The sequence below is a fragment of the Denticeps clupeoides genome, chromosome 18, assembly GCF_900700375.1.
Source record: "Denticeps clupeoides chromosome 18, fDenClu1.1, whole genome shotgun sequence".
In the NCBI taxonomy this organism is placed as follows: domain Eukaryota; kingdom Metazoa; phylum Chordata; class Actinopteri; order Clupeiformes; family Denticipitidae; genus Denticeps; species Denticeps clupeoides.
In genome coordinates, this window is record NC_041724.1 from 2,373,420 (window position 1) to 2,399,624 (window position 26,205).

The following is a 26,205-nucleotide window of genomic DNA, read 5'->3' on the forward strand; positions in this document are numbered from 1 at the left end:
CTTAAAAAAAAAAAAAAAAAGAGCACACGGATTAGCATGCGCGGTTCCTCAAGTAAACAGATGGGTGAATTGGATTCCTGTACAAACACGCATCTGTTGTGCACGAGGGCTCATCTCTTTACGGTGACATCCATTACACGTCCTGCACTGCGCGCTGTCAGCAAACTGCAAAATTCGCACGTCGGGATCTTGAAAAATGGCCCGTCGCTCTGCCGTAAGGTAACTGGCTACTGGCTGCACCGCTCACGCCTTTGTTCCCACGTCGAGCTGCTTCGCCTTTGGGAAACGGGGGAGGGAGGGAAGAAGTAAGGAGGCCTCTGGAACAAGCTGCACAGGTTTTACATTTACGGCATGTGGCAGACGCCCGTATCCAGAGCGACTTACAACGTGCTTTCAAGTTACCATGGATGAAGAGATCAATTCCGGTTCACTAGGACCCCCAACTATGAATACAATCTTTTTATTCACTCTGTTGTAGATTCTGTACACAAGTTCGACAATAAGAAAGTTATAATTTAATCTAAATCTTCTCTAAAGAGGAAGGTCTTGAGCTGTCGTTTGAAGGTGCTCAGTGACTGAGCTGGAAGTTCATTCCACCACCGAGGGTCCAAGACGGAGAAGAGTCTAGATGAATGCCTTATGCACCAGATACCTTTGCTGCTCAGCGTGGGCCAGCGGTCATGTTCGAACACGTCCCTTCCCATGAAGTTCTCTGCTGCTAGCATTGGAAAATAAATATACGCTCTGCTACTTTCAGGTCTGCAGTGATGTATGTTTGAAGTGTGAAACACTCGGCATGTTGGCTCCCTTATTGCCTTGTCCCAGCCTCATTAATATTTCTGCGGAGAACCCACTAAACGGCGAGGACTGCTGTTGCAAAATGTCACATGCTGGATTTATGTGCAGCTCGGCATGTGTGCATGTACAGTATGTGGTAAGTCTCATCAATATTTGATTCAAATTGAATTTTTCAACATTGCAGTGTGTGTGGAGAAATATAATTTTTTACTACATCCTCATTTGTAATGTTTATAAAGTCTCCAGATGTACAGAAGTGTTGAAAAGGGATGATTTAAATCATTCGATCACATTTCTTCACCAAAAGTGGCATGTTCTGGGCAGATCATCTGGAAACATGCATTTTGATCTTCATTTCTTCTTATTTCATTTTAGATTAAGAGCCATTTTGGATGTGCATTTAATTAACATGCCCAAATGTTATTACCAGGGAAATGGAATTACGTTGCATGCTTATGCCTGAATTGTTAATGATAATAAATTGAACAGTGCTGGCCTGAAGCACTTCCGATGGGTCTTGTTCATTAACTGTGGTGTGTTACAGAATTAGGGGACACAAACAAGTGGCGAATTAGAGGTCACTCTAAATCTGGTCATTTGTAGCTCATTTGCTGGCGGCTGGTAAAGGCAGAATCCTGATAGCAACGAGCCTTTTCGATTACTTCATTAGCCAGAATAGTGGGTCATTAATGGCCTAAAAAAAAAAAAAGAAAAGAATCAAGTTAATGCACTTGACGCTCCCGGTGGGGGGTTCTGCTCCCGTCACCGCAGGGCTGTGTTCAATCCGAGTCCAGGGCAGCGTAGTTCTGCGCTGCCATGGCCAATATGATTACAAATGGAGACTAAACGGAACAGGTTATGGCAATAAGCGATGATAATCATAGTATTATCTTCTGACCATAACAGATTTTACAAGTGCAGAGCCTTGGGCGAGGTCTAATTGGCCACATTCCCCGCGGGAAGTCAGGCTCTCATGGACTCAGGGCCGCGTGCTGTCGTGGAGTGCTGGCAGCTTCCATGGGTTTTTATCACCGTCTGGTGGGTGCGAGGTGGCCATGTGCTTTAAATGTGGATTAACTGGTTGAAAATGTTGAAACCTGGTCTCTTTGTCCTCCACGATTCAAAGGGTCTGTCGCCACTCGCCAAATTCATTCTTTCAACCTGAGACAGAGGCTGCGTTTTACATTTTCATTGGAAAAAAGCGGGGAAGAAACGAGTCGCCTCTGAAGCCGCCGGATGAGTGTTGACAACTTAAGTGCTCGGCATCAATCAAGCGCACCGGAAAACGACTTCCTCATTTCCAGCAGCCATCTGACAATCCCTACAACAATCTGTTTTCCCGGCGTCCTCGGCGGGCCTGGGCCGTCTCCTCTGGTGGTAATGTGTTAAGATGACACTCGCTCTGTCATGATGCGCTCTGAAAGCGGATTAAATTAGGCTTCCAGAAGAAAAGCCCTCGGTCAACACAATCTTAATTGGAGATAATAAATTAGAACCTGTAGTTCCAAAAAGCTGTAGCATTTAAATGATCCCCAAAGTATGATTATTGCGATATAAAAAAAATATATAAAATTTAAAAAAGTTTATTCCACCTTAGATTTTATAGACTCAAGGCAGCGCAATAATTATGCATTATAACTCTTTTTATCATGAATTATTTTAATTTAATTTTAAAAAATTATTTTCAGTTGTATTATATACAGTTTGTTGTATCATTATTAATATTTCCATTAGCATTTTAGCTAATCTGCTTTTTATTCATTTTTAATTTTTTTAATAACACTTGAAGCTGCAAAGATTGTATGAAATGTGCTTCATAAAAATAACTAGAATGTCATAACAACTAAATTACATTTTCCATTTAACCTTAAATTCAGATGTTCTGAACTACTGAATTTATTAGATCGTCAACAAAAAAACCAACAGACCTAACAAGTCAGAAATGAGCACTGAATATGAATAACTACAAACCCAAAAAAGCTCCACAGTCAATAGACTTTATTTAACCAAGAAAACCCATTTGAAGGGCTCTGTACGCCCTCTTTCCTCCTTCACTGCCACTGAGTGATGAAGGCTGGTATGTGGTGGATAATGACCTCCTCCTCCTCCTCCTGCCATTTTTAGAACTCCATTTCTGGGTTAGAAGGGCCAGGTTTTAATCAGACCGCTCCATCACAACCATGTCAGTCAAGCCCGGGCCGGCAGAAACCGAGCTCACATGCCCCCTCCATCAAAACCCGGACGCCCCCAACATCACCCAGATTCCTCATCAGCGGAGACGGACAGAGCTCGGGATCTTCTGAGGAATAAACGGCAGATACGAGCCCAGCCGTAGCTATGGTTACACATTATGCGATTTCAATTTCCCAAAAGTTCTCGTTAGCAATTCAGTCGCATGGATCTAATGTTGAAAGTCCACGTTTGGGAAACATAGCCAAAAATGAGGTAATAATGAAAGGCACCATTCCATAATCAGTTTATTTGTTCATTCGTTTATTTTTTAGAAGTTGTGGAAAGAAGGACGAGCACATACAAGTTTAAGAAGAGCATTTATAAAACGGAGCCTGGTCAAGCAGGTATAAGACACCTGGTGAAATGATCCCGCCCCCTGTTCCAGTGCAAACATCACCAGATGCCACAGAATTCCAGAATTTGTGGCCCTTTAGCGAATGGTGCCGGAATGGTTTCTCGTTGGTCATAAACGAGGCGCCGGATATATCGCCGCACCCCACATTCTCCTCGACAAACAAAACGAAAAAAAAAAACTATATAATACAAAAGCATTTATTTTTTTACATTCCATATTTTTAAGGTGGATATAAGCACAGGGTCCAAGAACATTCCCAAAGCCAGTATGTCTGTATTTTATTGCTTATGCAGTATTTCCCCAAACAAACAAGAAAAAAGAAATCAATATTCATGAGAAGAAGTTTTTATATATATATTCCGAGAGGAATATATAACAGTATATACTTCTGAGGACGTAGTAAAGTGCGGTGTGTTGGTATTTCACACAACTATTTCTATTCATGATGCACTTTGTATGTCCACCCTTGTCAATCAAAAAACAAACAAACAAACAAACAAACAAACAATACTCACGGTATTTAATAAAAAAAACAAAAACATTAGAGATATTTGGAGAGAAGCTGCTCACATTTTTTACACCCATAAGGTCCCGTTTTTAATCCTCTTTAATAATTTGAATGAATACGTTTCGCGCTGGGGATGAGTGAAGTAAAGTGTAGTAAACGTTGATGCTCTCTCAGCCACTGATCACTGTATAAAACTGTACAAATATTCACCGTAGAAGAAACTCAGCGGGGAAAATCATAAAACCAATGTGCATTTATAAGATACAGTATTTACACATGTAATCATCATTCTTTTTTTGTGTGTGTGTGTGTGTGTGACTCTGCACGTATTACAAGCATCATCAAATAAATAGATAAATAAAGAGCTGTCCATCATGAATAATTACAACAAAAAAAAAAAAAATCTGTTTTCAACAATAAATTAGATATATAAATAATAATACCAATAGTAATAATAGTAATCACGATTTGTACCATGCAATCCTGAAGCACTTTTAGGTGTTTTGGTCCATAACAGAGAGTGAAAAATAAACCAGATGTTACCAAAAATTGCCGAAAGTGGACCGAGCGCTGGTAACCATCCCTCGCCTAAGCAGCTGTCTTCGTGCTTTGTCTATTATTTCGTAGGACGCTGTGCATGCAAGCCACCATTTGGTAACGCTGGCGTTTCGTAGAGGTCGTCGTGACGGTAGGATTTTGGCGGAGCCGGCGAGTGGCGAACACAATGGCGCCACCCCCTTCGGCCGACTGTAAACTTGAACGTGTGGAGAAGGTCACAGGACTACGATACGGTTATCACGTCTGAAGAAGGCTTTAGTTGTGAGACTGTCTCTTTTGCTTTTTTTTTTTTTACGCCGGTAAAAAGGTATCCTGAAGACAAGCACCATCACTGAACAAATCAAGAAACGTTTCAGCACTAAACTGAAGAAATAGAAACATAAGCACAGTACGGTGCTAATCATCGCCATCTACCCTTTTATTAAATAAAAAAATCAAAAGGAAAAACCAAAAAAAAAAAAAAAAAAGACTAAGCGGTCAAACACGGTTACCATCCAACAAATAATGCATTTTTAAAAATAAGCGAAACGTATGCAACACCTCGATAAATACATAATTACAAAGGCTAATGTCGGTTCCAAGGGGGCTGGGGGGGTGGGAGGAGCGAATCTGGTCCCTCTTAATTGGAAGGCATCATGTCCTTGATGACGGGTTCTCTGTTCAAGTACGTGGCCCAGTAGACCAGGTTAAAGCTGCCGAAGAGCATGGGGAACATGATCCGGGAAATGCGGTCGATTTTGCTCACGCTGTTGAAGGTCTTCTTGGCGTCCGCCGGTTTGCCGTCAGCTTTGGGCTTGCTGGCGTCGGTGGCCCCGCCCTTGGCAATGGTGGGCAGCCCGGCATCCTTGGTGATGTTGGGCGCGTAGTTGGCCACGGCGACGGCATACGCGTTGTTTTTCTTGATGACGGACGCCTTCTCTTTCTTCTACATGGACACGACATTTAAATATCGTCATAAATTCAATATCATGATAATACAGACACAATAAGTTCCACCTGCAAAAACATATGCCAAAAATAACCGTGCATTTAGCTATTTCCATAGGCCTATTAAATAATTCAGACCAATGATATCCGTTGAGATATAATGTGTTTTGTTAAGCTCCTGAAAGAACAGAAGATCAACTGACTGCTGGGAGTCTTCTGAAGGTCCACGGTGAGCCTCCAGCATGTAGCGGGACCCTCAGGATCAAATATTGGCCAAGTGATGGATGCTCTCGCAAGAGCATCCTAATATTAATTAATGAGATAGAGAAAAGGCTAATGGAGCCATCTAAATGCAGAAGACGTTGCAGGGGTGAGGGACGTGGGGATATCAGCATCGGTGCCACATGTCATTGGCAATTTGACCATGAAAAGACTGTGACTGCTTGTGCTGATAGCATTAATCAAATCTGTTAATTGCATCTCGAGTAAGTTTTGGAGGCGAGGAAATACAAAACTTGCTTGGCCTATTGCAGTCCTCCGAAGATCTAGATGTTCAACCAACATCTCCGGTCTCACCGACTGCAATTTGGAGCAGGTCGGGCTCTTCTGTTATCTGCTGTTAATGGACTGTCAGCTCTGACTGGCCGAACGCCATTTATAATATGGACAGGGTGGACAAGACAGATTCAGGAATGAGCCATTCATCCGCTGTCATGTCTGAATGCACTCATTTTGAAATTAATATGAATAACAAGAAGTTTTTTTTTTCCAATGAATACTATTACGTTTCTTTATACGGATCATCATTGCTTTCAGGGAGGGATATCATTTCCAACAATGACCTGGACTGTGGCATTCACTACTGTACCTGGGCTTCCATAATCACAGCAGATCAATGACTATCTCAGAATTCAATCTCTGTGGGGATGATTCTCTCATCCGTGCATAACCTGCCCCTCAGAAAAGATGTCAAAATAATGCGAAACAGCACAAAGTTGCGCAATAAAACACCAGATTAAAGTGAAAAGGTACCGCACCCAGAGCACACAGTGAAACGTGTCCTCTGCATTTAACCATCCCCCCTGGTGAGCAGTGGGCAGCCATGACAGGCGCCCGGGGAGCAGTGTGTGGGGACGGTGCCTCAGTGGCGCCTTGGGATTCGAGCCCACAACCTTCCGGTTACAAGTTTGCTTCCTTACCCGCTAGGCCACCGCTGGCCCTAGATGCAGGAACGTATTGACAGCGTCCTGCGCTCAGTTCAGAGCTGAAAAAATTCGATTTTGGTCATTTTGGTGTCCTAATAAGTGAATTATGGCTTGACTGGAATGCTTTTCAAATCTATTAACACGCGCGAATGAAACTGCAGTCGGCAGGAAATGCTTTTAACGTGAGCAGATGTGGGAAGACGAATCCCTACCGCAAACGCACTCGGCAGCGCCGAATTAATCTCACTTAATTGCAGCTGAATTGACCGGCTGTGCACAAACCTTTCGGTGTCTCTAGGCCCCGACGACAACAGCGCCGCGCTCGTATCTGCGCCGCGATCCTAGGCGGCGCCTCCCGCGGAGAATTTAACAAGGCGTTGCCATGTTCAGTGTTCAGTGAGGCGACTGAGGATTAATGCGTGATTTGTGGAGGTAAAACGGTGGAAGTGACAGGTTGGCCAACTCTTGATTGCGGTGGGAAACGCGAAGAAACAGCATTTTTGATTTATTAGCATCCACCACGATAAATAGTTGTTTGAAAGATTGCCTCATGCCTTCGTGTCATAATGTTGGATGATCTTTTGTCCTGGAGCTGTCGAGTGTTTCTTGCGCTCCCCTCTGACTCCCGTCGTTCCCTTTACACCGCGGTTCCAGTTGGCGGGGCGGCGGTGTGGCCACATTGGCCTCCTGATGACGTTAAAAGCCCGACGCATCGGCTGTGCCTGACGCAGGGCGAGTTAAAAGGCTTTCCGCTTGTTCTCATGCGTTAATATTCAGCCTTCGTTTGTGGGTGGCAGAGCTAATGATGCCGACATTGCGATCAAAGCGTTGCCTCATCACCCCTCGTGCACAGAATTAGGCCATTAATGCCCATGTTTTCGCACACTTTTTCCATTCTTTAGTCTGCAGCTCTTTGCTTATGCTGCGATTTTATCAAAAATATTGTATTGTATTGTATTGAGACCCATCGTGTTACTTTTTAATATCAGCGATATTAAAAGGAATGCGCTGGCGAAACATTGTGAGAGTGCGAGGGCGATACCTTGTCATTAACCACGCTCTTCCCATCCCAAGCCCAGCCACGCTTGGTAAAGTAGTTGACGGTAGCAAACTCGATGAGGGCGGAGAAGACGAAGGCGTAGCAGACTGCGATGAACCAGTCCATGGCGGTGGCGTAGGCCACTTTAGGCAGGGAGTTGCGGGCGCTGATGCTCAGCGTGGTCATGGTGAGCACCGTGGTCACGCCTGGGAGAAGAAGACGGCAATATTACAGCAACAGGCCTGATTCTATTAGCAATACGCATCACATGAAGTGGAACGGAAGACGAGGTTGACAGTGTCTAAAATTGTAAATATGCTACACAAAATGGGATCCCAAATATCTGCTACTGGAAGGAATATGATTATGGTATTTTCATGGTAAACCACATTGGTGCGATTTGTCTTCTCAGGACCATCAACTTATGAAGAATCATATAGGATACGAGTCAGGGTTTACGATTCAATATACATGAATGTATTGCAAAATAAGCCTGTAAAAAATTCATAAAAAATTCACGCTGGTACAGAGCAACAACCATTAAATTGTCAGAGTGCCATGGAACGGTGCTTGCACACAAATGATTGAGAAACGAATGAAGGCACTGATGCAGTGTGGTGCAGTTAGCATTAGCTCGTTAATGTCTCACAGTGATGAATTTATGAACAGCAGAACAATCCGCCAAACAGCCACAACATTAAAACCCACTGATACTGAAAAAGACCGATGGCACCTTGTGCCTTGAGCATCACAAAAAAGGTCTAATAACTAACGCTAGGCCACTTACACACCTTTATTTTCGTCCACTTTCCACAGATGACGCAACCATGGAAGGCCATCAATAATTCTGGAACATAATTTCCATCCCTCCACCCATCTAGAAGATGACCCTGAGGCCTGCCGGCTAGGACCAGTCGACGTCACCCTCCTAAACTGCTGAACTGTCACACACATTGCAACTGTTATTTCTGTCGTTTCTCTGCATTTTTCTGTATATAGGATATTAGTCCATATTGCACACTGTTGTTGCTTTTAACTCTTTGCAAATGAGATGCTGGCCTTTAACTGCTAGCTAAATGTCACTGAGCGCGGTGTCAAGATGTGGTGACTGTGGAACGAGAGAGAGCCTGGATCTGGAGGAGCCTGGATCTCCTGAATCAACTCTCAGGGCAGGAGAGGAGGACTCGTCTCAGCAACCTCGTATCCATTCACAAGGCAGACAAGAGCGCGGCGCACCACTGACCCCGGCGATCGTACAGAACCACGGAGGGGCTCGGCGTCGACAGTGAATGGATTTTAACAGCGGGGAGGAAAGAGCAATTGGTTGGATGAACCAGAAACATTCACAATGGCCTCATTCACAGAGCAGCTGCTAACCGTGAGATGGTGACGCTGTGGAATAAATGATGTTCAAAGGGCCGAAGGTCAGAAATGGCCACTTGGAAAGTAAATGAATAGCACACAGGGAAGTGTCTACTCAGAAGCTTCTGTGGATTCCAAAAGATTCTCGTGGTCTTTCAGGGTTCCATCGCACGATTCCAGCTGAACTTGCTTTTGGTGCAACTGATCTGGAATAAGATCATTTGTAGGTGCAGTCACCGTTGGTGCTCTAATAAAGGCGAACAGGTCAAGTTGAGGCTGAAATAGGACCAAAAATACAGAAACTCACATCTGAGTTCATGAATTTCAGTTCAGAGGTTCGGATGAAGGAGCACGCCTCATGATTTTCTGCACACATATCATCTAACCGCCTATCCCTCCGCCCATCCCTCCAACTCCATCCATCATTATCTCCAGAAGAGTGAGGAAGCCTAAACATTCTGTGTGTTCTGACCCATGGAATTTATTAAACTGCACCGCCAGCCAAATAATCTTTCATGCAAAGCCCTGGAATTTTAACGCCTTAGTTATATTATTTATAATTGTTTATTGCAGATATGCATACAGATTCATATATGCAAACCAAATTCAAGTAAATATCAGACTCACTAATGTGTAGACCACATGTATGATAGACGGATCATATAATGCATGCAAAACACCAGACACTTACATCATGGTCACATGCTAGAGTAATAGCCAATCAGAGAAGAGTAAAGCCTGGACCTCACACAGGTGAGCCCAGGTGTCCCAAGTCCACTTCTGGCAGCCGTCTTGCCTGTGGCACATGTTTAATTATTCAGGCGGGAGATCAAGCTGTCACGCACTCATGCGCTTACGCTGGACGGGCGGCCTGCAGGGCATGCTGGGTAGAGCTGCAGGTCTGGCGGGTGCGGAGGGCAGCGCTCCCGGGGCGGCGGCCCCCGGGGGATGAAGGGGGCGAGCCGCGTCCCGCTCAGACAGCTGATAAGCCCTGACAGCAGCGGCTGAAGCGAATCTACCGCTGAGGCAGGAGGAAAAAGGTGGATGGATGCAAGAAGGGGGGGATACAGATGGTCTCCTGCCAAACAGGCTCATCTCCAGCACATTACCTGCTCCCTCGCAAGGAAGTCCGGGGAAGCACCTCGGTAACCGGATCATTTACCTTTCAGGGTCCACGGTAATTCCTCAAACGGAAGTCAATGCTCGGGCTGCAAAATGCAATTAAACGGCTACTCCGTCTTCAGAATGGGATGCAATGTGGGACGCATTAAAGGGAAGAAAAACCTGAGCCGGGTCTCAAACCGGCGATCCCAGACTGGCATCAACACCCTACTCTAACCCACAAGCAGCATCTAAATTTCACTTTATTTTCATTTCATTTCTGACTTTGGGATGACATTTCTGTACATGCAGTATATGCAGACGACATCCAACACCTTCCTCTCTGTTCCACCATCAGATGTACTCGTGTCCATCAAGATCTCTGTTTGACATGTCAACCTCATCATCTGAAACTCAACAAAACCAAATTGCTCTTCATTCCGGCTAATTCCTCCCCCACAACAGGCGATCTGTTACTGCACACTAACTTGGGGTAAACATGGACGATTCCCTCTCCTACTCTTATCGACGCAGGCTACCCAGATACCCAAATGCTGTAAATGTAGATGTGAACATACGTTTAAAAGGGTATCATATGGGTTATCATGACAAAAAAAAAAGACAAAAATAATATATACATAATATCATTATTAACGTCCCAGACAATTAAATCCATGTATGCAATTTTCCTGAACACGCACGCATTGGCCAATCAGGAGGGGTTTATTACACGCTAATTGTCACGAGTGGTTGCCAGTCCTGTGCTCCCTGCATGGCAGCCTCGAGCGCTGACAATACGCAACTACGTTAATTTATTTTTAATACGAACATTTAATTTCAGCAATTAGCACATTAATGATCACAGCCCACCAATGAATACAGTGGGATGGGCTCTGGCAGTCGGACTAAGAGATTATAAAAAGTGAGTTGTCTTTTTTTTTTTATTTTTTAAAGCAAATCACACAAAGCGCCTTTCCCTCCGGAGATAAATGGCCGCCGTCAGGCCATTACAGAGGTTAACCGTTGCCTTTAACCTTCTCAGAAGCCTCGGCAGACACGTTGATCTACGACTCACCAAACACCGTCCGGGCCGGCACGGATTCCCGGTTGAGCCAGAAGGACACCTGGGACAGGATGACCGTCATGATGCACGGCAGGTAGGTCTGGATCACGAAGTAGCCGATCTTCCTCTTCAGGTGGAAGTGGGCCGTCATGACCGTGTATTCTCCTGTGGTGTGGGGGGGGGGGGGGGGGGGGGGGGGGCGAAACCGATTAGCCGTAAGTAGGCCAGTCCAACTGGGTGAGTCAGGACACATTAAAAAAAAAAAAAAAAATGTGCATTTCTCCGCAACAAAGCCAGACACAACGTGCAGGGGATGGAGTTTTCAGGCAGGTAGTAGCCTAGGGTGGTAGTAGCCTAGTGGGTAACAGACTCACCTATGAACCAGAAGACCCGGGTTCAAATCCCACTTACTGCCATCGTGTCCCTGAGCAAGACACTTAACCCTGAGTGTCTTCAGGGGGGGACTGTCCCCGTAACTACTGATTGTAAGTCGCTCTGGATAAGGGCGTCTGATAAATGCCGTAAATGTAAATGGGCGATGGAGCCGAGTGTCAGCGGCGAGGGGAAGCGAACAGAGAGCCGCGTGTCACCGAAACGACGACGACGTATCCGCATTAGCACAGTGTAATTTACACCGGTGGACTGCCTTCAAAGCCACGACGCGGTGGCGCGATGCCCGACGCCGGAGCCGACAAGCACGCGCGATACGGCAGGGACGAGGCGAGCAGAGATGCCCGTTGCCCGTGGCAACGGAACAGAGAAATACATCTCTCTCCTCGCGAATCTCGGCCGCTTGATTCTGCCTCTTGGCAGCCGGGGAACTCCCTCCGTTCTGCCGAGTGTGTGAAGGGGGTGGGGGAGTCTCACCCCCCACCCCCCCATCCCTAATCCCCGTAGGCTCCGCGGCGGATCTTTTGTTCAAGTGGCCTCTTCCCGTCTAATAATAATACGCGGCCCGCAATCGTGCGCCTCCGAACAGAGCGGAGTGTAAATAAAGATAACGGTCCTGCAGCTTCGGATCTCCACGCTTGTCCCACTGTGACTAGAGTTAAGAACGAGATGTGGGGAGGGTCGAGTGTGTAATGTGTGCAGGCGGTTTCTGGTTGAAAGTCTTAAAGCCGCTGTGATGTGAGAGTGAGGACATTTAGGGAATAATCGGCAAACGGTCAGTAGGGAATTGTTAAGAAACAAACCATAAAGCGAAGTGATTGTCACTTGTGATACACAGCAGCACAGCACACGGTGCACATAGTGAAATGTGTCCTCAGTGTTTAACCATCACCCTTGGTGAGCAGTGGGCGGCCATGACAGGCGCCCGGGTAGCAATGTGTGGGGACGGTGCTTTGCTCAGTGGCACCTTGGCGGATCGGGCCGAACCGGCAACCTTCTGATTATGGGGCCACTTTCTTAACCGCTAGGCCACCACCGGCCCAATCTAGAAAGTTCCTGTGAAGCCTTGTCCTTAAGACGAGAGGCAGGGAGGCCATGGTCACAAACACAATGCACACAGTACACAACTACGTATATTATTTTGCCAGAGTGAGAAGATGGAGCGGGTTTAAATCGTCCAGATTGAGGAAGAAGGGTGTGCGACAGCTGTCAATCATGCCCACAGGCCCCTCTCATTCATAATGGAAGTTCGTCAGACGGGGCGTCAGCAATAATTACACACCAACAAAAAGAGCCGGCTGGTTAGTTAGTTGCTCCTCTTCAACACACAGATAACTAGCGACTAGCAGGCACTTCTTGCTTCCGTCTGTTTATGTCTGTGAATCCAAATTCACAGACGTATTTAAGGGGCAGTGGGGGCCTAGCGGTTAAGGATGCGGCCCCGTAATCAGAAGGTTGCCGGTTCGAATTCCGATCTGCCAAGGTGCCACTGAGCAAAGCACCAAGGGTGATGGTTAAATGCAGAGGACAAATTTCACTGTGTGCACCGTGCGCTGTGCTGCTGTGTATCACAAGTGACAATCACTTCACTTACACTCACACTTCTTGTCGAAAAAATGCAACAGTGGCTGGTCCTGAATGATGGTGTAGGCCCTACATTACCGAATCCCTCCCCGCCGTGTAGCCTATATATCCAGCTAGCGGGTCGTTGACTTACGGAAGATGATGAAACTTTAATGACTTCCCTTGCACGAGGCCCAGAAGTGTGAGAAATAAAAGGACCTCTGTGCAAACGATGGGTTCGCGGTGTGCCGATTCAACCCTCCTCCTCATCAGCAGCTGCGTTCAAGTGTTTGCTGCCGGTTCGGCGACGCCTACTTGAGCGGGAAGTCGTTCACTGAAGGACTCGTCAGCCCGGAGGCGGCCAATCGCCGCTCGAGACGTCCCGCGCCTCTTTTTCAGTGTGGAGGATCAAGCAGGCCGACCGAAACACGCGAGGAGCCGACAATGACAGCCTCAGAATCCGAGTTGTCAATCAAGCACGGCACAGGCGCTTTTCATTACCGTACGCTACCCAATTAAACAGAAGCGAATTGCGCTACGTAACAGGCAACGTAAATGAATTGTGTGTGCGTTTGCGTTGTTTGAAGTGACTCATTAGTGGCGGATGAACGAAAACGCGGCAGCGGCATGGCGATTGTTTCATACTCGATTCACCTTTCGGAAAACGACAACGAACTCGAGCCACTTTGTGGCGGCGGCTTTGAGTTTTTTTTTTTTTTTTAAACGATAAAAATGCCGGTGAGTCGATAAAAACAAGATTCGTCGGGGCAGTCGTGGCCTGGTGGTTAAGGAAGCGCCCCCGTAATCAGAAGGTTGCCGGTTCGAATCCCGATCCGCCAAGGTGCCACTGAGCAAAGCACCGTCCCCACACACTGCTCCCCGGGCGCCTGTCATGGCTGCCCACAGCTCACTCAGGGTGATGGGTTAAATGCAGAGGACAAATTTCACTGTGTGCACCGTGTGCTGTGCTGCAGTGACATGTGATAACTTCACTTTATTATTTTTATTAAAATTAGTTCACTTACGCTGCGACAACGGCGTTTATCTGGTAATCAGTGTACGGTAGTAAAGCACGGCGGGAACTAATTACTTCATGTGCTGCAAACGCCGCTACGGGCGCCGGAGGGCGACGCGTCGGGTAAAAATTCACGAGATTCATGAAAGTTACTGAAGGCCGGCGCGCCACCGGTAGAGATATTGATCCACGGCAGCCATGGCGCTGCTAATCGATACGCTCTCCGTAGCAAGCAACAGAGCGCATCTTGTGTAGGACAGAGTGCAGTTCCTTACTACATCCGTTATTATTACCAGTGAAAGCACGTCGTGAACGCGCCTGTTGGCTTTGTGTCTAAAACTGAATTCAATTTTAAATGGAAACAGTTCGAAAACCTAAAACAGATACGTCACATTGTGCAGTTGGCAGGTCTTGGCCACCAGGGGCCGATGTTGTCCACAGGACAAACAACAAAGTGAAGTGACTGTCGTTGTGATACACAGCAGCGCAGCACACGGCGCACACGGTGAAATTTGTCCCCTGCATTTAACCCATCACCCTTGGTGAGCAGTGGGCGGCCATGACAGGTGCCCGGGGAGCAGTGTGTGGGGACGGTGCTTTGCTCAGTGGCACCTTGAGGGATTCGAACCGGCAACCTTCTGATTACGGGGCCGCTTCCTTAACCGCTAGGCCAGCACCGCCCCAAGATGAACTAATGGACTCATCGTTTGTGTTTGCGTCATTTGTGACCTGCTTCAGCGCATCTTGCCGTGTTTATGCACAGCCTGTCTACTGTCTGCTGCCGTCTACACTCTTTGTTGGGGCCCATGTCCCTACTTTTATTTCTGTTTCCACCTGCAGCCGCGTCCTCCAGAATCAGGACAAATGCATAAAAAGCTCAGTTAAAATATTTCTACATTTCTATTTCAAAGAATTCAGCATTAACGCATGCATACATACATGGCATATGTAGCTTGTATTTTTTTAATTTATATTACATTCATGAATATCCAGCATGCACGTACCACACAGTACCATGCAAGGCTCATAACACATTACAAAGGGGCTATGAAACGAGCTCTGTACCTGTACTGGACTTGATGGTTTCTTGCCCCACAGTTTGCCCCAGCAGGTCGTACTGGTTGAGCCGAGAGCTCTCTCCTTCCACCACAACGGTGACATTTGGAGTCCACTCGTAAGTCACTTCTGTCATGGTGTACGCGTCTAAGGAACATCCAGCAAGCAGAGTGTTGACTTCGGGGCCACCAAGAACAAAAGATCGCAACTTCTCCGCTTTAATATGAAAATAATGATCATTTAAAAACATGTCCCTGGCACATTAATGCGTGGGACGCGGTCCTAGACAATTTGCTTCCCCTCTCTCTGATTACAGATCTCTATTCCAAGCGGGTAACGTCTGCATCGCCCTGGCAGTCGTCCGGCTTTCTCCGCCACCCACTTTCCTTGCTAAATATGATGCACATCAAGCGGCGGCGAATATTGGACGAGGACGTCCAGCCGGTGACTCGTCATTAGGGGACGAGACGCTCTCTCTCTCTGCCTCCTCGGTAATGAAGAGGAGTGAAAACAGAGGTACATTAACTCATCTTGACGCCCGAACTTGGTCTGAGCTGCCCGGCGAGTGGTGCGGTAATTGCGATGAATCGTAAAAGCCAAAACCGGGGAAACTTACAGCTCCCAAATTTGAGGGGGCAGGAGTGGAAGTCCATGGGAAAATCTTCAAGATGCATCGGACACTCTGCATGCACCGTCAATCTGCAGACAGACGGACAGAGACACATTTTTCACCGCGCTGTGCAACGTTCCACCAGACGTCCGCCGAGACCACCGCTCAAAATAATCGCCCCTGTCAGCGTGACTGGAGGAGAACAAAGTCGTGTAGTAAATCACGCTTTTATCGATTCGCTGGAGCAATCACATTTTTTTTTTTCGCGCACAGTGAGATTTAAGGACAAAGATGAGCTGTTTTGGCAACGTACGAGGTCTGGCTGGATGTCTCATTCAAAACTCAAACTATATTTTGAGTCAGACACCCAGTCTAAAGCCACAGAATACTCTTTTTTGGTAAAGATTTCCTTTAAAATCAGATGGATGAAACTAACAACCATGGTTTAAAAATGTAATCTCTGTGTGAGTTTTTATTATTGGTTTATGTGCTTTAACGTAGTACAACATTAGTGCTAAAATAAGCTTCTGATTGAATTATTGTCTCAACCTGTCAGTTGATCTGCAAAGAAAATAATTGTGCACTAATTCGTTCAATCAATTTTTGGCAAGTCAATAAAAGAACATATGTTTGCGAATTCATTCATATATTAACAATTGATAATATATACAGTACGGGCCAAAAGTCTGGACCCACCTTCTCATTCAACGTGTTTTCTTTATTTTCATGACCATTTACGTTGGTAGATTCTCACTGAAGGCATCAAAACTATGAATGAACACATGTGGAGTTATGGACTTAACAAAAAGCGGAGACCTGGCCTCCACAGTCACCGGACCTGAACCCAATCCAGATGGTTTGGGGTGAGCTGGACCCCAACAAGTGCTAAATACCTCTGGGAACTCCTTCAAGACTGTTGGAGAAGCATTTCAGGTGACGACCTCTTGAAGCTCATCGAGAGAATGCCAAGAGTGTGCAAAGCAGTAACCAGAGCAAAGAAACTAGAATATAAAACGTGTTTTCACTTATTTCACCTTTTTTTGTTAAGTACATAACTCCACATGTGTTCATTCATAGTTTTGATGCCTTCAGTGAGAATCTACCAACGTAAATGGTCATGAAGATAAAGAAAACACGTGAGAAGGTGTCCAAACTTTTGGCCTGTACTGTATACTGGTATATATAAACACAAACATTCTTAAAATTATTATTGAATAAATGAGATGATAATTAAATGTTAATTATCAGTTGATATGTGGATGTTATGAGACATTAATTTAAAATTTGGACGATGGACAGTATTTAACATAAACGGACGCTCACGACTTCACCTCATAGTATAGAGCAGCGTCCCATCGTCCTGGATCCTCAGCAGCTTGTTGGGCATGGTCATGTTGTGAGCTACGGACTTCTTCCCGTTGTGGAAGAACGTGTCCGGCGTCCAGATCTTGCTGGCCATCAGGTTGTTCAGGCGCAGGATGTTCATCGGCCCATCGAAGCGCAGCCTCTCGTCCTTCCAGCTCTGCCTGAAGAAGACGTCTATCGTGTACTCCTGTCGGGGAACACAGCAGGAGTACAGAACTCTGACCACGTGTCAATTCTGCAGTTGTCCCAACAGGCGCCCTTATCCTCTTTCTAAAAGGGCTTGTTTGGCCGTCATGTTCTGTCACCGGTGTGTGAAATGGCGGGGAAAATGACTTGTTCTCTCCGCTCTCTGATTCATGCGGAGACGTGGGCTTTTCACCTCGTCCATTAGTGAGCAGACACGCCCGCTTCCAGAATATAAAATCTTTCTGGAGGTCCAGCAATGTCCCCAGCGACCCGCTACTGGGCCAGGGACCCCCTAACAGCTCAAAACAGGACGTTCTGTGAGGCATCATGGGTACTTTATTATTTTTTTTACGTACATCGTCAATCAGGAAAGCCGAGAAGAGACATGATGGAAGGGTGAAAGATCGGCTGCCTGTGGGTGTGGGTACGCACAGCGATTTCTGCTGATTCGGTGAAGAGTCGGTGAAGAAGCCGCCTGCGGCTTCGAACCAAGGGGAATAAAGCACCGCCATGAAAGGAGGGACGTAAATAAAAGGAGCCGTGGACGCGGCGCTTTTTATCAGGTCCTCGCCGAAACTCCGGCCTCGGGGGACCGGAAAACACAATGGTGGACAGTAAACCGTAATGACAACTCGGAACCGGTCCTGACCTCACCGGGGCCCTGAGCACAACTCGGCTAATGGCTCTTTTCCGCTGCGTGGAGCCACGGCAAAGTAGCAGCAATACATGTCAAAATCTCGGGCCGCTTGACACTAAACACTTTTTATTATCTCGCCATTCTTTTAACTGACACTCACCACATTTTTTTATTCGGCTTTATTCAAATCCGTTTTATTTTACGGACCATTAATGCCTTTTTTTTATCCATTTGATCATCAATGCAATACTATCTGTGTTTGTCAATTTAGTAAAAAAAAAAAAAAATCTATTTAACTGCGTCACACATTTTCATTTGCATAAACTCGGCTATAAATAACAACAAGACGATCAGGAACAACAGAGGATACCGGAAGAGAAATGAATTAAAATATAACATAGTCTAGAGAAATTGTGACATGGTGTTGACTTTCTATTGTCATGCTGAATGACGAACCGTTTTCTTTCAACCGGTTCCGATCGGTCGATTGCGGCTATTTACGGAGAGCGGCGCATGCATATTGCAGCGGCGTTCGATTTCAAATCGACGGTCGGCATCATCCTCTTGCTTTCCATGCGGCGGAGAGACTGGAAAACCATTACAACATGGCAACTTTCACCGGCACGGTCCAATGAAGTTGAGTGTGAAAATGTCGTTTTTCTCAGCCATCAGGTGACGGGCACTGACTGGTCAGAGTTTCAAGATTAGATTTGCTTTTACTTTACTTTACTTAGCAGACGCTTTTATCCAAAGCGACTTACTTTTGCTCACATCACTTTGAGACTGATAACTGAAGGGAGCGTTCGAATGCTGAAAAATGAATTACCGCATGGAAACACCACATCAGTGCTAAAGACGCCGCACGTCCGTATGAACGACCGAAGTGACAAACAGACTCTTCAATTATTCATCAACTGCAGTGCTGCGTCTCACCAGATGAGTGAACACTCCCCAGATGCCACAGGAAGTGACCCTAACCCATGTTGTGGATTCAACGCCGACAGTCTCACACATACGTTTTTTTCTTCTTCTCTACTTCACCAGAAATGGAGACGCAACAATTTGCATATAGAGTGGAGGAGGTCTTTTTGCACCTGCAGATGGTAATTCTGCGTCGGCATGGTTGCGTTTCGGGGAGACCTCCCAGTTTGTGATGGGGCGACCACTCCATCATCACTCTACTTACAGGGGTGTTGTCTCTACTCAGAACATGTTGACGTGAGAAACGCACACCTGCATCTGGATGTGATGTTCTGTGGGGTGATAAGTGATAAGACAAAATCTCCTCATTAATCAAGGGGCTGGGCAAATAAAAAGAGTGAGTGCATCCGGACTTTTGACTTTTTAACACACTCGCCTATGAACCAGGAGACCCAGGTTCAAACCCCACTTACTACCATTGTGTCCCTGAGCAGGACACTTAACCCTGAGTGTCTCGTGGGACGGGACTGTCCCTGTAACTACTGATTGGAAGTCGCTCTGGATAGGGCGTCTGATAAATGCCGTAAAACGTGAATGTTTACATTTTAATGGTCATATTTATGCATAGTGCCCGGAAGAGCAACCAAGCTAGTTTTATTACATTCTAATGCAACGACAATAAAGCTTATCTAATTTTAAAGAGGCCACCACCCACAGTGTCAATAACTAACGTCTATAAATGGCATAACTGCTCAATTTTCTGGCCTGAAAATTTATCTCGAATGGCACCTACATTTTAAAAACATGCCCCAAGGATGATGAATCAATAACTTATTACATACTATAATTGGGGACATTCTAGTGTCATTAGAAGTGTGTCAGTTCACAATTAACTTGATAATGATCCCAATGAGACGTGACGACAAATCCCGAATCAACACTGTCGCACTGCGGAGTGTAGACCTCGCAACTGGAAACGGGAAAATCCATCGAGAAACAAATAACTCGCCAAGTCTAATCTGATGCTTTTCTCCCAGGTCTCATGGCTGGGCAAGCCCAGTCCAGACTCAGCACTATGTGGCCAGTGCAAATCAATCAAATTGTAGAGATTAATTTTTAATGAAGCCAGATGGTGAATCTATATGGGGGGGGTGTGTGTGTGTGGGGGGGGGTGTTGATGGAAATGCCAGTGAAGTGACGTGAGAAAACGAGCCCCGAGGATGTCTGAACTTCGTCTATGGCACACCAGAAACTCTTAACTGTGCGAATGCAAATGGTAAATCACTCTGAGCACACAACAGCATATTTCCATAGAAACGTCTTTGATGATCAGCCCAATTTAAATGAAGAAGTATCTGAAGGCTGACTAGCTAAAGATGATGGTAGCTGCAGCATCCTGTCTGGACCAGAAACTACAATTTCTGATCTCTCTCTCTCTCTCTCTTTATATGACTAACGTGTACGAATTAGACGAATTAAACGTGTACGAATTAGAGATTCCCTCTAATTAAGTAAGAGTCCAAAGGTATTTATTGATAGGATGACTCAAGTACTGAGTTGTTGTTTGATTGTAATATGTTTTATGGTCATGATCCGGCCTGGAAGGGGTTACTCCGGTCCGAGATCCAGACCGGAGTTTGGCGTTAGTCCTGTGTAATGTTTCCTAATCGTGTTCACCTGTGTCTAATGTGTAAAGAGTCCCTGTTCGTGTCTGTTCACCAATGGGTGTTTGTTTCTTGTTCCACGGATGTCTCCCCTGTCCTGTTTATCACGGATTAAACCCCTATTTCGTGATGTTGTGCGAACACTTATTCATTTTTTGATCAGAGACGATTCAGACAAATTAAAAATATATAAATGTGCTTACCTTTATGAATATAAATGAATGGACTAAACATAATTAATGTACCTTATACTGAATCAAATAAACATTGTGAAAATAACGCGTGGCAATATTATCGGTTTCACTAGCCATAGCCCCGGGACGGGAAAGGAACCGTACACACTGACATTTAGGGGAAAGCTCAAAGTTATTTACAGGGGCAATGAGACATGGGTTGGTAGTTACCTAGTAGATAAACCACTTCGACCACTAACGTGTCTACCTTACTACTTCTTAACAGCCCCATGGTTGGACCGACCCTCTAACCGCAGCCGAACGGCCGTGGCAGTTGTGCTGATGCCAGTGTGTGTGTGTGTGTGTGTGTTTATATATATATAAACGTTTTTGCCTAAGTGGCTTCCTGTTGTGATTGCTTCGCTTTATATATGACGACGACATGATGATTGAGAACGACGCGTTCGCACAACATCACGAAATAGGGGTTTAATCCGTGATAAACAGGACAGGGGAGACATCCATGGAACAAGAAACAAACACCCATTGGTGAACAGACACGAATTGGTGAACACACATTAGACACATATAAATGTGTGTGTGTGTATGTATATATAAAAAAAGAACCTCACCATGTCGGTGTCTGAAACGGGACCAAAGCTGGTGACGTAGATGTTTGTTTTCACTTCTGTCACACGATCTGAAAAAAAGAAAAACAAACAAACAAACAAACACCTGTTATTACGTGAGTTATTCCTCTTGAACCTGAGAATGACGAAAATGTCATCAACATGTCGCCTTCAACGCTGCCTGCCTTCCCTGCCTTTCTATCTCCAGGGCCACGTCAGCTGATCCGGTGAAGGCACCTGTACCCACGTCACGCGCGCCGCCGCCTTTGTTGCGGCCCTTTCATTAAACTCGGCGGCGCCGCGGAGCTCGCTGCGCGTCCCCCATTCATCCCCGCCGGCAGCCGGCGACTCTTGTGTGGCGCCGGGGAGATGCTCATTACGCTAAACAAAGTGCCATTAGGCACGACCGGCAATCTCGGCGCTGCCATTGAGATGCAGATATTAATGCGTTTGCCTATTAATTTGTGAACCCATGCGGATGAAGAGGAACGTGTCATTTTCATGGACCGCGATTGGCTTGTCATAAAAGAAAAGAAAGAAAAGAAAGAAAGAAAGTGATTGTCACTTGTGATACACAGCAGCACAGCACACGGTGCACACAGTGAAATTTGTCCTCTGCATTTATCCCATCACCCTTGGTGAGCAGCGGGCGGCCATGACAGGCGCCCGGGGAGCAGTGTGTGGGGACGGTGCTTTGCTCGGTGGCACCTCAGTGGCACCTTGGCGGACCGGGATTCGAACCGGCAACCTTCTGATTACGCGGCCGCTTCCTTAACCGCCAGGCCACCACTGCCCACATCGTGTAAAAGACGCAGCAGCTGTCCAAGCTTGTTTAGCAACTCAAACACAGGTACGAGAAGGTGACCGAAAACCGTGTCTGGCGTTCCGAGCCATTTATCAAATAAAGATATATTGCATTTTATTCAAACGCACGCGTATTTAGCGGCGCAGGCGAGAACGTCCTCCGGGCCACTCCGGCTCGCTGGCCGGAAATCGTGAGCGGATTCGGTGCCCGGGGGACGGCGGCTGGATTTTATTGACACGCGCGCTGAATTAGGGCCAGGGGGGCGGCCCCGGGACCGTCCGGTTCCTCTGTGCATGCTCGTGGCCGTTAATAACCCCCTAAAGACCTTCCTCTCTCTCTCTCTCTCTCTCTCTCTCTCTCTCTCCGCCGCACGACCGGCACTTTGTATTCAGGCGCACCGCTCACTCCTTACTCACACAATACTCTCCCCTGGGAACACCGGGCTCGCTTTGTGTCGCTGCCGATGGTGACAAAAATGGCTACGGATGGGAGTGAACCAGAGGAAGAAGAAAGAGGAAGGTTTAGAGCGTTGAATTTCCGACAGCACAACGAATGAGAGTTTATGGGGGGACAGAGGGGTGAAAAAGACAAATAGTGAAGTGATTGTCACTTGTGATGCACAGCACATGGTGCACACAGTGAAATTTGTCCTCTGCATTTAACCCATCACCCTTGGTGAGCAGTGGGCGGCCATGACAGGCGCCCGTGGAGCAGTGTGTGGGGACGGTGCTTTGCTCAGTGGCACCTTGGTGGGATTCGAGCCGGCAACCTTGTGATTACGGGGCCACTTCCTTAACCGCTAGGCCACCACTGTCCCCTGTGGGACGGGGTGGCAACTTTGGCTATAAAACGTCCAGAGACGTCCAATGGCGCTTTAATTTTTTGTAATCTTTAAAAAAAAAAAAGGGCAGTGGTGGCCTAGCGGTTAAGGAAGCGGCCCCGTAATCAGAAGGTTGCCGGTTCGAATCCCGATCCGCCAAGGTACCACTGAGGTGCCACTGAGCAAAGCACCGTCCCCACACACTGCTCCCCGGCGCCTGTCATGGCCGCCCACTGCTCACTCAGGGTGATGGGATAAATGCAGAGGACAAATTTCATTGTGTGCACTGTGTGCTGTGCTGCTGTGTATCACATGTGACAATCACTTCACTTTAATTGAGTTCACAAAGTAAAGTGAAGTGATTGTTATGCACAGCAGCACAGCACACAGTGCACACAGTGAAATTTGTCCTCTGCATTTAACCACCACCCTGAGTGAGCAGTGGGCACCATGACAGGCGCCCGGGGAGCAGTGTGTGGGGACGGTGCTTTGCTCGGTGGCACCTCAGTGGCACCTTGGCGGACCGGGATTCGAACCGGCAACCTTCTGAATACGGGGCCGCTTCCTTAACCACTAAGCCACCCACAGCCCCAAAACGCAGATTATCAAAAAAAAAACGGGACGACGAAACCCTTGGTGGACAATCCCTGACTTTTTACGATCCACTGACGTTAAGAGTGGGACAATAATAACGTCGCACGGCCTCGGTAAATTGCCGGCGATGCATTCATCAGCGCCGCAGCTCGCGTCACACTTTTTTTTTCTTCTCCGATGGATTTGTTCGTTGTGCTGCCATTCGCCATCGTTCACGTCCTATCGTTGACCAGCTGCCCGGCGCGTTGTTCATCTTCATCACGCACGCGGCGGTGACAAAAGGCCCGCCGGGGTCAAGGACCGCTGACAATATCACCGGCAACCCGATCAATGCCTCCCACTCCTGGGCGAGGTGATAATTAAACGGCGGTTTATGCATCCCCGGAATGGACATTTTATTAGGTCATTAAGTCCCTGGCCGGAGCCGATAAGCGGGCCCTTTCGGCTGTGAAGGATCGCTGCCTTGGTTTGGGGACGAAAGTCAATCGTGCGGGGACAGGACGAGCCTGCCGGTCGCGCCGCTCAATAGTGTGGAGTCAGGTGTTGGGCCGCAGCGTGAGATTTGGCCTCGAAAACGAGCGGCGAGCCGTGAGCTGACGAGCTTAGCAACAGGTGGGACATACAGTGGCAAACGGGCCCTGATGTGACCGTCCAGGGGGACCCGTCCTCGTTGGCACGTTCGCTTTTTTATCGACTGGTTCGATTTTTTTGCGTCTTTGGCTGAGGTTTACTGGGAGGGAGGCGGTAAAACGGACCGACGTGCCCAATCCTCTAAACTGGCTCTGTCGCGCCGTTATTAATGCGCGCCGCGGAGATCCAATCTCATTAGCCAGACAGAGTGAGTAAATGTCGCTGGAAGGAAAAGAGAGAGAGGCGGGCGCTGCGGCTAATTGACCGGGGGCGCGGCCGCGTTTACCGCATTTGCCGGACGCTCTTGTCGGTAGTTACAGGGACCCCCCGAAGACACTCAGGGTTAAGTGTCTTGCTCAGGGACACGACGGCAGTAAGGGATGTGGTTCGAACCTGGGACTTCTGGTTCATAGGCGAGTGGTAAATCATGGTAGTGGTAGTAGCCTATGAACCAGAAGACCCAGGTTCAAACCCCACTTACTACCACCCTGAGTGTCTCCAGGGGGGGACTGTCCCTGTAACTACTGACTGTAAGTCTCTCTGGATAAGAGCGTCTGGTAAATGCTGCAAATGTAAATGTAACTAGCACCCCTTATTTGACCCTGAGAGTGACCGCTTGTGCCTCACCGTACCACCATTGCATTTGAAGACGCACAACCTGAGCACGGTAAAGCTCCAAGGTGGAAAAACACGGAGCGAAGAGTGAATTGACCGTTCAGTGGGAGGCGTGGAAGGATAAGAGAGCGCGGCGATGGAGATGGGCGCACTGACCTCCGAGCCCCGGCCTGAGCCGGTTGTCGTAACCGTCGAGGAGTCTGTCCAGGATTCTGGTGAAAAGGGTGATGTTGTTCTTGAAGGCATCCGCAGCGTTGTCTGCCGAAGCCCTGGTCCGGGGGCGAACACATGGAAACGACAAAACAACGAGTTCGACAATCACGGCCAAGTTGATCACTAAACCGAGTGACAATCTATTACAATAAGAGCGCCCTTATAAATATATAAACGTATAAAAGCCTGAATTACTAGTCATTGATCAACATAATAACGTCTGTTAATGCATAATGATCGTACGTTATGCATGCGTTAGAAAGCCCCTGCGTTTTAACATGGTAAAATTGCACGCTGCATTTCTAACAGTGTCAGTGGCACGTTTGCGTGTGACCCAGTTCAAGGCTGAACGAGTGAGTGTGTGTGTGTGTGTGTGTGTGTGTGTGTGTGCGTGTGCGTCCATTTGATCTTGAATGGAGTCCCAGTAGGATTTGCCCAAGTGCGATGGTGAGCGCGTCTACATTCCCAGCAGGACGCTGGAGCGGGGTGACGGGTGAGGACCGCGTCCCGTTACGCGGACGGACGCGCCCGTTACGCACGACGCTCGCCGGGAGCCATTGTAAAAAAAATATATATATATCTATATCAACACATCTACATCTATATATCTACCTATATATACTCTAGCAAGCAGTCCAGTACAGAAAACGTCACCGCCACAGCCCGAATATCGTCGCGATGAAAAGGAGAACAATAAAGCACTCACCCCGTGGACCAGAGCAGCGTTATTGATATGCAGAAGTGGAGCGGGTGGAAGGTGAGCCCCCTCCTCCTCATGGCTGAGCGGATATCGGACCCCCCCACCCCCTTCCTACGCGCGGAAACACAACAGAGTTGACACTCGGACCCGGGACCGGAGGAGCCCGAGACGCGCGCCGGCAAAGAGGACGCGACCGGTGTCTCCCGCTCACCGAGACGCGCCGCCCCAGACGCGAAAGTTGCTGCAGCGCCCGCCTCCTTTAGACGCCGGGTCCCGCCCCCCCCTCGAACCCGGCCGCGCGCTCCGCTCGGACCCGAATCCCTCGCGACAGCCCGAGCAGCGGCTCGTGCGCGTCCCCGCCGCCCGGCCCGCTATATACGCGCGAGGGAGGAGCAGCAGGGTCCTAAAGCCGGCTGAAGATGACGATGACGATGATGATGATGATGATGATGGCAGAAAACAAGAAAACAC

General features: G+C 47.4%; 1 protein-coding gene across 1 annotated transcript; it reads right to left on the bottom strand.

Annotated features, from left to right (window-relative positions):
* Positions 1–3,262: 3,262 nt before the first annotated feature.
* gabra2b (gamma-aminobutyric acid type A receptor subunit alpha2b) lies at positions 3,263–26,056 on the bottom strand. The gene is made up of 9 exons (XM_028959971.1): positions 25,741–26,056; positions 24,978–25,090; positions 21,361–21,428; positions 17,114–17,334; positions 15,789–15,871; positions 15,182–15,319; positions 11,161–11,313; positions 7,626–7,828; positions 3,263–5,376 (listed from the first exon to the last, which is right to left on the bottom strand). Exons 1-9 carry the CDS (start codon positions 25,809–25,811, stop codon positions 5,071–5,073), a joined length of 1,356 nt encoding a protein of 451 aa, XP_028815804.1. The 5' UTR covers positions 25,812–26,056; the 3' UTR covers positions 3,263–5,070.
* Positions 26,057–26,205: the final 149 nt, after the last annotated feature.